The sequence below is a fragment of the Staurois parvus genome, unplaced genomic scaffold (genome assembly GCF_062004578.1).
Source record: "Staurois parvus isolate SC_StPar_1 unplaced genomic scaffold, SC_StPar_1.0 ptg000346l, whole genome shotgun sequence".
NCBI lineage: Eukaryota > Metazoa > Chordata > Amphibia > Anura > Ranidae > Staurois > Staurois parvus.
This window is the reverse complement of record NW_028318142.1, coordinates 1,193,405-1,207,742: the sequence shown is the minus strand read 5'-3', so window position 1 is coordinate 1,207,742 and position 14,338 is coordinate 1,193,405. Positions and strand designations below refer to the sequence as shown.

The 14,338-nt window shown below is 42.8% G+C and overlaps 1 protein-coding gene across 2 annotated transcripts in view; it reads left to right on the top strand.

The window, feature by feature from the left end:
* LOC149456877 (putative glutamate receptor) overlaps nt 1-14,338 on the top strand; it is a 74,066-nt gene that overhangs the window by 21,483 nt on the left and 38,245 nt on the right. For both annotated transcript variants that reach the window (XM_089684341.1, XM_089684342.1), the window contains exon 2: nt 4,073-4,138. In XM_089684341.1, the coding sequence (XP_089540467.1) occupies nt 4,081-4,138 (58 nt within the window). In that variant the 5' untranslated portion in view covers nt 4,073-4,080. The remainder of the gene's footprint in view (nt 1-4,072; nt 4,139-14,338) is intronic.

Genomic DNA, 14,338 nt, shown 5'->3' with positions numbered 1-14,338 from the left:
TTATACCCCTGGAGAAAACCCCATCGGCACCTGAAACGGCACGGATCTTCATTAAGGAAGTAGTCAGGCTTCATGGGGTCCCCGAAGATATAGTGTCAGATCGGGGAGTCCAATTCACCTCCAGGTTCTGGAACTCCTTGTGTAAAGCACTAGGAATCAAGCTGTCGCTTTCATCCGCCTACCACCCGCAGACCAACGGCCAAACCGAGAGGACCAACCAAACGCTGGAACAATACCTGCGATGTTACACGTCCTACCTTCAGGATGACTGGTTGACGTTGTTGCCGTCCGCAGAATTCGCGTACAACAACTCGAGTCACTCTGCAACGGGGCAATCCCCGTTCTTCGCCAATTACGGGTATCATCCCACATTTCTCCCTGACCTGATGCCTGAAAACCCGGTACCGGCATCTCAGGACGTCTTAAACTTCTTCTCTGTCAATAACAAGACAATTCAGGAAGCCATCGCCAAAGCCCAAGGGGACAGCAAGAGGGCATTCGACAGGAAAAGAAGAGGAGAATTACTGCTTCAACCAGGGGATCGGGTATGGCTGTCAACGACCAACTTGAAGATGCTGCATCCTTCGAGGAAGCTGGGACCCAAGTACATTGGCCCATTTCCGGTAAAGCGTGTAGTCAACAAGGTGGCCTACGAGCTTGAGCTTCCGCAGACCTTCAGGGTACATCCTGTATTACATGTGTCTCTCCTGAAGCCATCCAGACCGGATCCTTTCCCGGACCGTGAGTCCAGACCTCCCGAGGCAATCTCCGTAGATGACCAGGAGGAATACGAAGTGGAGACTATCCTCAGTTGCCGACGGAGGGGGAACCAGACCCAGTTCCTGATAAAATGGAAGGGTTATGGCCCTGAGGAGAACTCATGGGAACCTGCCCAGAACATTCACGCTCCCCGGCTCATCCGGGAATTTTTTCGTGGACACCCGCGGTGGAGAGATCAGTGGGGCTCCCGGAGGGTGCCCATTGGGGGGGGGCAGTGTCAGGGATCACGGCGCCGGAATCCTGCATCACGGCGCCGTCCCCCCGCGCATGCGCACTGGCGGCGAGCCGCGGCTGACAGGACGCCGCGCATGCGCAGTAGAGAGTCGAGGGCGCGCCTCAGGCGTCCAATGACAGCCGGGGGCGCGTCCCAGCCAGCCAATGACAGTGCAGGGCGCACTATTTAAAGATGCCCTGCACTGTCACCCATTGCCGCAAGGTCTTATGTGATCCTGGATACCTGCTCCTGTTCTGTGACCCTGTTTTCAACCCTGACTACGCTGCCTGCCCCTGTGTTTGACCCGGCTTGTCCTGACTACTCTGCCTGCTCCTGCGTTTTGACTCGGATATCCTGACTATTCTACGGACTGATTTACCTGGCTGACCCTGCATGTGACCTGACTACTCCTTGCCCGCTGATTTGGTACCCCGCTTACCCCCCACGGGACCACTATCCGTGCCACCCTTCTGGGACCGTCATCCGCCTCATATCTGGCTCTCCCGGTACCTACACGCATCCCCGGAGGCCTTCCCGGCCGCTGGTGGGCCCGCCCAGAGGTCGTGACCTGGCCCGGGACTGTTTCAGTCCATCCCCACCATCAGGGGCCCTGGTGAAGGCACAGCCCGGGCTTAGACCCCACGCTCTGGGTTGGTCTATCAGTTGGCAGCCGGAAGGCTCCGCCTGGCGGATCATAACACTGGGGTTTTATGATTGATACACTAGAGGTCTTAGGAATAGGGCCTGTTAAAGTGGATAAAAGGGCTTTATAGCGCTCTGTCAGTGGCAGTTAAGGTCAACGGATCCCTCTCTCAGTTCTTTAAAATGTGTAACGGAACCAGACAAGGATGCCCACTTTCTCCTTTATTATTTGTTTTATCCCTGGAACCTGTTCTGGTGAGGGTAAGAAAGTGTGTAGACATAGCAAGAATAAAGATAGAAAGTGGAGCATAAGGTGGCAACATACACAAACATGTTCTATATCTATATATGTTATCCTAGAATAACGTTGCCTAATTTAATGAGACTATTAAAACAGTATGGTGAGCTATCAAATCTGAAGATAAATCCTGCAAAGTCAGAGATCTTAAACATCAATATATCAAAAGTTGAGAAGCTGAGTCTAAAGACTTTCCATTTACTTGGAGGGAAAAGGAAATAGGCTACTTGGGAATAAAACTAATTCCTTCAATAAAAGCCCTGTACCAGGCAAATTTATATCCCATTAGTAAATGAAATAAAAGAGGAGCTGGGGAGATTGTCAAAAGGTGGCGCTTCCTGGATAGATCGTATAAACCTGGTAAAGATGGTGATAGTACCAAAATCCTATATACTGTAAGTTTCACATGCTCCCAGTACATCTACCAGGATCTTTCTTCGGGATAATAAAGATGATACTTAAGTTTTTCTGGGCAAATAAGAAACCGAGAATTAGGTACCAGGTACAGTTGCAAGAAAAAGTATGTGAACCCCTTGGGATTACGTGGAGTTTTGCATGAATTGGGCATAAAATGTGCTCTGAACGTCATCTAAGTCACAATAGAAGAACACAGACTGCTGAACATTATACTACAAAAACATTAAATGTTGCCATGGTTTAATTGCACATAACATGTAAGCATTCACCAAGTTTCTCCCATTAGAGCCATTATCAAGATAATTTACCTCTCTGTTAGAAATGTCGCATATATGATGCTTCAAGTTTAGAAAAGCAAACCTATTTAAACAAGTGTCCTCTGATCTGGACATTCTTTTATTTTGGATAAATAATCTCTTATGAGAAGATCCTGTTTGTGGAGAAGAGTGGGACAATCACTATGGTGGTGTTGGGACATTGGTGGGTAAGTGGAAAGGTTCTGCCATGTTGGTTAGCTACCATGTGTTGTTTTGGAACCCCAGCTTTGAATAATTCAGGAGTGACCTCCTCTGAGTGACCAAGTGGCCTTACTGATGTCCCAGGTCTTAAGGGTTTACCATTCAGTGGTCCAAGTAACCTTCAGTGACAACTGCATGAGGTGATTTCCATCAGTTTGGAGAGATTGCCTCTCACCTCTTTATGTGTCTATTGTACAGGACAGTAGATCCCCCTTTTTTTGCATTCTAGCATGGGAAATCTGAGGCTGATCATTGCTTTTGTAACAAAATATCTGGCTCTGCTCTGTTTAGGGCAAATATACTGTAATGCTCTACCGCTGATATAAGAACATTAAAATCCAAATCACAACTTCCCTTTTAGGTGTCTATTTACACATGTGTTACATTCTTTTCATACAGTATAAATTCACATAGAAATCCCATTCTTCATTAAGTGGCTGGTCCTAAACACTACTGTGTTTGCCCATGCAGGGAAAAGTGGCAGTGTCTATGAAATAGGCATCCCTTGACCCCGTTAAACTCGCTTTACATTTGCTCCTACACAAATCCTTGCTCCTCTGCCAGTAGGTGATACTACCAGGCACTTCCGGGTATGAAAAAACATGTGACCTGCTTTAGTGTGATTGTGGCTGGTTATTCACTGTGTCATGACTGGGGGAGTGACATCATAGCTCCTTTAAGTTTTTGATTAGCTGATCTCAGTGTTGGCTGCAAAAGAGCAAGGAGCTGCAAGGCAGAGCAGGTAAGATGAGCATATGGCGTCCATGGATGGTGCAGATCTGCTTAGAAACCAATCAGCTTCCAGGTTTTATTGTGAAAGCTTAATTGGACAAGCTAAAGTTCGATGCTTGTTAGAAGCTGCACCAGATTTTGTAATTTCCTGTTTTAGTAAATCAACCCCATTGTCACCTTGTCCTGTACAGACCAGGTGGCAGTGTCTTTTTAATGGGATCCTACATGGGTCAGTTCACACCTATGCATGTGCAGTGCTAAGAATGAATCAATGGACACTAAAAGTTCTTTTTATCTAGTTTGTAGCGTGAGATTGTAGTCACTGTCTGATATGGGAAATGGTAATTACTAGATGTGTAAGATAAAAATAAGACATACCTAGTAACCAGTGTAAAATATATCCTTGGTAACAGAATGCAAGATCCTGAAATGTACATGTAATGCAGATATCTATTTTTTTATCCTTTGCAGAGACAGCCATGGAGAAAGCCCTAATGCTGCTTCTGGCAGTTGGCCTACTCTGCTTGGGTCACACAGGTATGTATAATGATTTTATAGAAAATATGTTTTTATGAATATTTCTGCAAAATTTTACCCTAACATTGCATGAGCCCACATTCTGTTCAACAAAAATGGATTCTGTATCACAATATATAGTATGAAGAATACAAATATTATAGGATAATGAGAAAATTATTGGAAATGTTGGTAAATGAAAAAAATGTAATTGCAAAAAAAAAAAAAACTATTCTATATATTAAATGCTTAAAGCATTCTCAAGGCCAAACTGAATGGAGAAATTTTACTCCAACTGTTACACTTTGATGTACAACAAAAAAATTAAAAATATATGTCCGTAGTACTCTGGTCATTTAGTTTTATATGAGCCCATTAACTGTACGTCTTTTTATTGAGACTCTTCCATGTAAATACAGTAAGTGAACTTTAAGATTTTTAGTGTCAGTAAACCCATAAATTATTTTTTGCATTAAATGCTCTCTATGTTCATGAATACCTCTGTGTGCTGTTTGTGTTGCAAAAATGTCCAGCTGTACTCGGGTGTATTTACCACAAGGCAAACAAGGCACTTGCCTAGGGCGACATTTTTCAGGGGGAGCAGCACCTCCCCTCAGAAGAAGGGATGGAAGAAGGGACACACGCCATGGCAACCAGGTGGGATTCGAGAGAGGCTGCGGGTTGCTTGATGTAGAGCCTGACTCTCATTCCCAGGGATGTTTGGAGCTGTGAAGATGGGTGTCTTTCTTTCTATTGCTGGGGAAGGGGGATAATGGAAGGCTCTCACAGGTGGGGGGCAAGAGTGTTGTTGGTCAATGTCAGGCTCTCTCTGCGGAGGGGGAAGGGGGGGTGTTGGTCGGTGTCCGTGGGGGCAGATGTTTTTTGTGTTGCCTAGGGCAGCAAAAAACCTAAATACCCCACTGGCTGTACTGCCAATTTGCTTCGCTTCCTTGCTGCTGGTGGCAACACTCTTCCAGCACATCTAGCCTCAACAGGGTCGCCACTACTAAGTGCATGCTCCTATTCCCTCTCCCAAAAAGCTATGCTTACACACACTAAGCTCTGTTCTATGCAGCTCCCATCTGCTCACGTCTCGAGCAGGAATGCCTGACAGGGTGGTCCTAGCTAGGTGATTGACTGCTGATGTAGGCTTGAGGGTCTGACAGGACCTGTCAATCTGGATACATTCTACTCTAATGTACAGTATATGTCTAACATACACTCATCGGCCTCTTTATTAGGTACACCTGTTCAATTGCTTGGTAACACAAATTGCTAGCAACTGAAGTTCAAACCGAGCATCAGAATGGGGAAGAAAGGGAATTTAAAGTGTTACTAAACCCACCACAATAAAATCAGTCTGTATATGCAGTAAGGCATGCTTGTTATACTCACTGTGGAACCTAAGGGGTTAATCCTCTGCATTGTGTAAAAAGTTTGTTTGATCCTGTGTTCTCTGCCCCTCCTCTTATTCAAATGTCCACACTGATAAGACTGACCCTAGCCCTTCTGCACATGCTCAGTTTAATATGTATTGCTAGAGAGGTTTTTTTCTTTCTTGGGAGAGTGCATGTGATCAGCAGAGGGCCAATCAGAACTGTCCAGAGAGAGGGTCAGGGGTTTGCCATCCTCCTAGAGCAGAAAGAAAACTCCTCCATACCAATTTTTCATTTCGGAGGAGGGGCCTGAATATGGCGCTGGCCGGCGGTGTGTGCTAGGAGCTCCAGCAACCGCTAGAAGATGCTGGCGAGCTAGAGGAATACCTCATGTTTGGTGCTGTCTGAGCCGGGGAGCTGTGTTGTAGAGGTTAGGGCTTGCTGGGGCCTCTATGGCTGAACAGTGGAGACTGCTTGGTGGAGCAGAGTGGAGGCGGAGCCTGGTGCAGAAGCGGCGGTAGCTGAGGGAGCGGCAAGCCGGCGGCTTTGCCTGGCTGCCTAGTTGTCGATGGAGGTGGCTGAGAGTCACTCAGTAGAAGCGGAAAGAGTGGGGCAGAGCCAAGACTGGCACGCTGAGGATACTGGGGCTGCTGAGACGGACTGAGTACGGGAGGGTCTTCATGGAGGAAACCAGCCCCTCTTGAACAGGATGCCACGGGAGACCCCATCAGAGCTATCAAACCGATCCCCCTGAGAGGAACATTGGAGCAGAGAGAGGAAGGAAGAGAGCTTGAAGGATAATACCCCTGGTCACCCCAAAGCTGCTTTAGAGATACTTCATGCGGCCACTGTGAAGTTGAGTGGGCTGAAGAAACAAAAAAAAGCTGTACAATAACATGGTGAAGAATGGTGGAGTGCCCACAATTAAATAACAATTAAATATTGCTACAAGTAACACTTTAAGTTCTGAGAGTATTGTTTTTTACCAAGAAAATAAAGTGGCTGGTGGAAGCAGTGCTTTGAGGTATAGAGTGCGATGTGACACGGGGTATCCATCCATCGAACTACAAACAGGAGTATCTGAGGGGATGGAGTCGGAGGACGGAGGGAAAGGAAAGGATAAATATGAAGGAATGTGGATATTTGAAATGCATTAAATTCTAAGTTTCTGAGAGGGAAAACGAGAAGCAAAATAATACAGGGTGCTTGTGGGGATGATATTGCAGGCAGAAGCTATATATATGTCTGTACTTTTATACCCATTGATTGCTGCAAATACAGCTATTTAGCTGCGTAAATCCTTAATGAAAATTATAGAAGATCAAAAACCCACTTAAAGTCGCTAAAAGAAGTGAAGAGGAAAAGGGGAAAAGAGAAAAACAACAATGAAGAGCAGGTCAGCGAAAGGGGTAGGGGCATAGAAAACTAAAACAAGCATAGGTACAATCAAAAAATACATGCCCATGCAGGAGAAAAGCCCAGGAAGGTTATTCCCAGAGGGGCAATGGGAAATTAATGGAAAACAGGATACAGAAAACAATACTGGAGATCAATCTAGACTGTCACTAGAAACAACAGACCTGAACCGAAGTATAGAAGGATTAAACATAGCATGCGTAGAGGTTAAAAGAAACAGTAAAGAACTAACGGGAAGCTCACAAATACCTACAATGGCAGATATGTTTGCAAAGATAGAACTCTCAATAAAGAATGAGATGGCAGTTCTGCATAAGGACTTAGGACATGTTTTGTCTCGAGTGGAAGAAGCGGAAGAAAAATTAGACAAACATGCACAAGTAATATCTGAGAAAAGGGGGCAAATGGAAGAAATACAAAGTGAACAGAGGAAATTGCTATATAAGATAGAAGACCAGGAAAATGAAAACAAAAGAAACAATTTGAGGATCTGGGGGTTACTGGAGATATCCCAAGGAGGAGATTTAACAACTGTAATGAATAAATTATTAAATTTAACATTAGATAGACCTACAACAGAGCAATTAAAAATTGATAGAGTTCACATCATAAGAAGACCCTAAGGAGTGTCCATAGAAACACCTGAGATTCCACTATTATGAAGATAAAATAAATATTTGGGAGAAAATGAAAGGATTTATGCAGATATAGCACCTGAAACGTTAGCAAGAAAGAGAACTTTGAGACCGATATTGGAACAGATGCAGAAAAAAATATATACAATATAGGTGGAGTTTCCCAGCATGCTTAATAGGATGGAAAGATGGTTGCTCAGCTAGATTGAGGTTCCCAGAACTCCAGGACGTTTGTGAAAGATTAGACTTGCAAATATCAGATATCCCAAGATGGACTGATGAGATAAAGGAAAAGAGGGGAATGGAAGAAGAGAGGTGGTTATTAATTTCCAACAAGAGAGACGGTAATAGGGATTCAAAGAATGGAAGAAGATAACATGCTCGGGAGACTATACAGACTAATAGAGGGAGTTGAATGGGAATTTAATTGAAAGTTAGATTGTGGGTCTCCTTTTTCTTTTTTTCCCTCTCTCTCATGCTTACTCCTCCCCTCAATCTGGTCTCCTGGTTTGCCTCCTCGCTCTCGCCTATACCCCTCTTTCTCCTACGTACCTCTACCCATATGCAATATGGGGTGGCCGGAGACTTGGGGGATTGGAGGGGGAGGAGGGGGAAGAGGATAGAGAGATGGAGGTTGATGTTTGAAAAGCATAGCATAGGTGGGATAAATGGAGGCCAATACACTTCCAGATACACACCCCAAAGGGTCGGGAGGGGGTGGAGGAAGGCGTACATAAACAGAGCCTTAACCCATATAGAGGGATCAAGGATGGAAAATATCCCACAACAGATCCAAAGGCTACAAAAGAGCCATAGGTTTTTTAAGGGAGGGGGGAGGGGATGGGGAGAGAGGGGATAAAAGGGAGGGTGGAAAAAAAGAATGGGCAGACTGGTTCGAGATGATATGCAGCAGTAATTCAAATAACCACTCGTTGCAACCATGATATACAGAATGCCATCTCTGAAGGCACAAAACGTTGAACCTTGAAGCAAATGGGCTACAGCAGCAGAAGATCATACTGGGTGCCACGCCTGTCAGCTAAGAACAGGAAACAGAGGCTACAGTTCACACAGGCTCACCAAAATTAGACAATAGAAGATTGGAAAAACCTTGCCTGATCTTATGAGTCTCGATTTCCCTAGAGATGGTTGTGCATGAAAATCCCAGTAGATCAACCGTTTTTGAAATACTCAGACCAGCCCGTCTGGCACCAACAACCATGCCACATTCAGAGTCACTTTAATCCCCTCTTTTCCCCATTCTGATGCTGTTTGAACTTCAGCAAGTCATTTTCACCACGTCTGGATGCCTAAATGCATTGAGTTGCTGCCATGTGAATGGCTGATTAGCAATTTGTGTTACCAAGCAGTTCAACAGGTGTACCTAATAAAGTGGCCAGTGTGTGTGTATATATATGTGTGTGTACATGTGTGTGTGTGTGTGTGTGTGTATATATATATATATATATATATATATGTGTGTGTATATATATATATATATATAGATATATGTGTGTGTATATATATATATATATATATATATGTGTGTGTGTATATATATATATATATATATATACCAACAGCAGATATCAGTGCAACTATGTAAAGACTGTAAAGCAGAACCATATGTTTTACTGTCTGTCTAAGAGAACAAAACCCCGTCTTGTTCTAAGGAATGCACTGCACTGCTCTGTTCAAGAAGGAATAAGAAAGTAAAATTTGTCTTCAGTTCTTTGAGACAATCGAGTACTGTCCGTGATACTTTTTTATGTTTGCACTAACATACAATTTTGAGGACAAGCTTTCGGGGAATGTCCCCTTCTTCAAGGTCTAAGCAGTACTACGCACAAAGTTAGCAGAATGTTAGAAGAGATGAAAAAAAAAAAGCTAGAGATAAGATGCAGTCAAAGCGAGGGGGGGGGGTTGGTTCTTTGATAGCAGAGATTTTGGTAAAAGATCCCACACCGTTTTGCTCTTCTCAGACTGTGTTTTCTATTGTTGTACTCTACCTCCCTCTACATATGCGATGTGTATAACAAATGTAATAGTGTCCATGAGGTCTTAGAGAGGATAAAGCTTGCAAATCCTTTTATTTCCATGAAGATGTATTTTGCTATGTTTTACTGCACAACATGGTAACGTGTGATCCATGGTGCTCTGCCATGTGATGCCATTTTGTTTTGAGTAGTATCTCAAGGCACATTGCAACTCAAGTAATGGTACCCCAAGGCACCTTGCAAATGTATCTCAATTTAAGTTATGTTACCTCTAGGCACTTTGCACATGCACCTCAAATCAAGTAGCGGTTGGAGTTCCAACCTGGAACCAGTTTACGGTGCAGGACAGACTGGGGAGCAACTAAACAATACTGTGGTGAGACTGTGTATGTGTCCACCCCTGGAGCATAGGGGGGCACCATCTGCCGGTGGATCTGCCCCCCCCCTTTAAGGTGGATTCCTATTACTCGGCACTTACCATTGAGAGTGGTCCCCCTGCTGGATGGATGTGTATCCCTGGAGCCTGGAGAGTGATGACATGCTGATTACCTGTCTTGCGGTGGTTTGCCAGATAATCCCCTGATTCTCACCTTTCCAGATCCAGATGACCAGGAGTGGTCTGTTTACTCAAATGTGCATTATATTACGCTGTCTGGTTAGTGCAATATATACTCATTCTTAACCACAGGAGTCACGGAATTCACTGAATCATTTATTTATTTTGGACTTGCAATTTACCTATTTATTATCTATGTCACTGTTGCACTTTAAACGTCAATACCAAGACGTTCTCTCATGTTAGTGATTTTAAGCTCTTCACAGCGCATTTTTTATGTTTATCATAGTATATATCTTTTAGATTGATATTGAAATTTACTGCTGCATTTATTTATGGGTTTATGAGAAAGTTTTTTGCCTTTATGCTAGCTGCTTACTATTTATAATACCTAGCGCTCGTATACCCATTCCTTTTTAGTGGTGAAATACTATATACAGTGCATTCAGCCCCCCTTAACTTTTTCAATTTTGTTTCACTGCAGCCTGAAACTACAGTTGTTTCAATTCACTTTATTCTCATTAATCTACACCCAGTACCCCATAATGGCAAAGTGAAAACAAAATGTTTGTAAATGTATTAAAAAGAAAAAAATTAAATATCACATGTACAGCATTCAGCATAATTTAGTACACCCCTTTTGAAAATTGAGCTTTTATTCAATATCTCAATGAACACAAGAACAATTTCCAAAATTTTGACAAAACTCTAGTTTTTTAGAACATTTGTTTACCTCATTAAATGAAAGTAAGGTTGATAACATAACTTAGATTACAAAATCTTCAGTTTTACTCAAATTAGTTGATGCAAAAACAAATACACCCCACAACAAAAACTACTACATCTAGTATTTTATATGACCTCCATAATTTGTAAGGACAGCACCAAGTCTTCTAGGCACTGAATGAACAAGTTGGCGACATATTGCAACATCTATCTTTTTACATTCTTCAAGAACGACTTCTTTGATAGCCTGGATGCTGGGTGGAGAGTGATGCTCAGCTTGTCTCTTAAGAATTCCCCAGAGGTGTTCAATTGGGTTGATATCAGGAGATGTACTTGAATTGCTTTCGCCCTGTTCTTCAGAAATGCAACAGTGGCCTTAGATGTGTGTTTTGGATCATTGTCATGTCGGAAAAAGGCACGACTGATGGTAGCATCTTCTCTTTCAATCTAGAGCAGTACATCTGTGAATTTATGATACATTAATAAAATGCAGCTCCTCGACACCAGCAGCACTCATGCAGCCCCACAAAAGTACACTGTCACCACCAGGTTTCACTGTAGGCACCATGCATTTTTCTTTTACTCCTGACCTTTGCGATGTGATACAGTTCTTAAGCCATCAGTTCCAATACCATTTATCTTGGTCTCATCACTCCAGAGTACAGACTCCCAGTAGTCTTCTTCTTTTTCAGCATGGGCCCTGGCCAATTCTAGGTGGGCTTTTTTGTGCATGGGCTTCCTTCATGGACGACACCCATGCATGCCATTCCTTGCAGTGTACACCGTATTGTGTCATGGGTGATTTTGTGCCATTCTTCTTTGCAAATCCTCTCAAGTTTGGTCAGGTTGGATGGAGACCGTTGGTGGACAGCCATTTTTAGGTTTCTCTAGAAATGTTCAATAGGGTTCAAGTCAAGGCTGTGGCTGGGCCACTGTAGGACATTCACAGAGTTGTCCCCAAGCCATTCCTGTGTTGTTTAGTCTTGTGCTTAGGATCATTGTCATGTTGAAAGGTGAATTTTTGGCCCAGTCTGAGGTCCTGAGTGCTGTGGAACAGGTTTTCATTGAGGATATCTCTGTACTTTGCTCCATTCAGCTTTCCCTCAACCCTGATCAGTTCATTGCCGAAAAACATTCCCACAACATGATGCTGCCACCGCCATGATTCACTGTTGGGATGGTATTGGGCTGGTGATGAGTAGTGCCTGGTTTCCTCTGGACATAACATTTAGAATTGAGGCCAAACAGTTCAATCTTGGTTTCATCAGACCAGAGAATCTTGTTCCTCACAGTCTGAGAGTCCTTCAGGTGCTTTTTTGCAGACTCCAAGCCGGCTGTCATGTGCTTTGCACTGCAGAGAATTTTCCATCTAGCTACTCTACCATAAAGCTAAGTTTGGTGAAAGGCTGCAGTGATGGTTGTCTTTCTGGAACTTTGTCTCATGTCCACACAGGATTCCTGGAGCTCATTCAGCGTGACCATCGGGTACTTGATCACCTCTCATTACTAAGGCCCTTCTATCTCGATTGCTCAGTTTAGCCGGGTAACTAACTCTTGGTTGTGCCAAACGTCTTCCATTTCAGAATTATTGAGAATCCCTTTTCATACATTTGTAAACATTTCTAAAATTCTGTTTTTACTTTGTCATTATGGGGTATTGAGTGTAGATTAATGAGGAAAAAAATGAATTCAAACAACTGTAGTATCAGGCTGCAACATAACAAAATTGCAAAAAGTGTAGGGGGTCTGAATACTTTATGAATGCTCTGTACCTGCTGTCCAGGACCCATTCCTGGCATCCTGCACACCAGTTCACATTGTATATCAAATACATATAAAGTTGCATTTACATGTTGCATTTTAAATTGGAAAAATAAATACATGCATTTCATTTTTTGCGAACACTGATATCCACCTCCAGCAGTTGCTAGGCAGTATTAACTGGTCTTAGTAACTGAGTGTGACCTATTATGCAGTTCAGCATTACAGTTTTAGAAAACAAGATGTTCATAACCACAATTGCCTTTTAGTTATTCTTCTCTATTCTGTAACAACAGGGGAGTCAATAATAATTATTAAAAATGTTGTTTATGGCTGATATAGATAGTAGCAGTTAGTCACATTCAGCTGGACTTGTTTTGAAATTTATTTGGTTTGTAATTAAGTTTCACCACTCATCCAAAAGTTGCAAAATTTGATCCAAGAAGGGGTAAAACATCTTCAGAGTTACGAAACAACTTCAAAAGAGGTATGGACTCCAGAGAGAGAGGCATCATTTTACCCCGATACAAATCCTTAGTAAGACCTCATCTGGAATATGTAGTTCAGTTTTTGGTACCAATTCACAAAAAGAATATTGGGGAACTGGAGAAAGTACAGAGAAGGACAACCAAACTGACAAGAGGCATGGAGGAGCTCAGCTATGAGGAAAGGTTAGAGGAATTTAATTTATTCAATTGAGAAGAGGCGATTAAGTGGGATATTATCAACATGTATAAATACATAAGTGGTCCATATAATGATCTCCATGTAGAGTTATTCACCCTGAGGTCACCAGAGAAGACAAGGGGGCACTCTTTACATCTGCATGGAATAGAAATTTAATCCCCATATATGGAAAGGTCTCTTTATAGTAAGAACTGTGAAAATGTGGAATAGACTCCCTCAAGAGTTGGTTCTGGCCAGCTCAGTAGATTGCTTTAAAAAAGACCTGAATCCTTTCCTAGATACACATAATATAACTGGATACTAACATAGGTAAAGTTGATCCAGGGAAAATCTGATTGCCTCTCAGGGAATCCGGAAGGATTTTTTTCCCCTGCAGGAGCAAATTGTATCATGCTTTGCTGGGTTTTTTTGCCTTCCTCTGGATCAACTGTGGGTATAGGATTATAACATTTATTTATTTATTTTTATGGTTGAACTAGATGGACTTTTGTCTTTTTTTCAGCCACACTAACTATGTAACAAGTTCAGTTGTGACTAACTAATAATAGCTATCCCTTGACCTAGATAAATGAAGACCTTTACAGACGATGTTTAATATTAAGGGTACATGCACATGGAGGTTGAGAGGTTCAAAAGGAAAAGGACTAAACTCTCTTTCTGTGCCTAGGGAGCTGCACGTGGCCAGCCATAGAAGTGTATGACTGTATGCGCTTGCACTTGTATATATGCTGATGCTCTCTTTCTTCTGTGTTTACCTGCAGAGGTGCTTATGACGTACTCCCTGAACATGAAACTTCCATGTTCAGGAAATATGTCCTAGCCACAATGTGCAGGTAAACATCAATGTAAAAGAGTCTCAGCGGTTCCATGAGTACACATGTATACAGCCCTGTACTTCTATGGTTGGCTGTACATGACATCTGCAGCTCCCCAGGATTGGGAAAACGCAGGGAGTTTACTCTAGAGGACTTTTGCAAACATCTGTGTACTTGAGTCCTTCTTTCAGGGTAATATGATGTCATAACCTAGTTTTACCTTTTCTTACTGTTTTATGCATCAATAAAAGA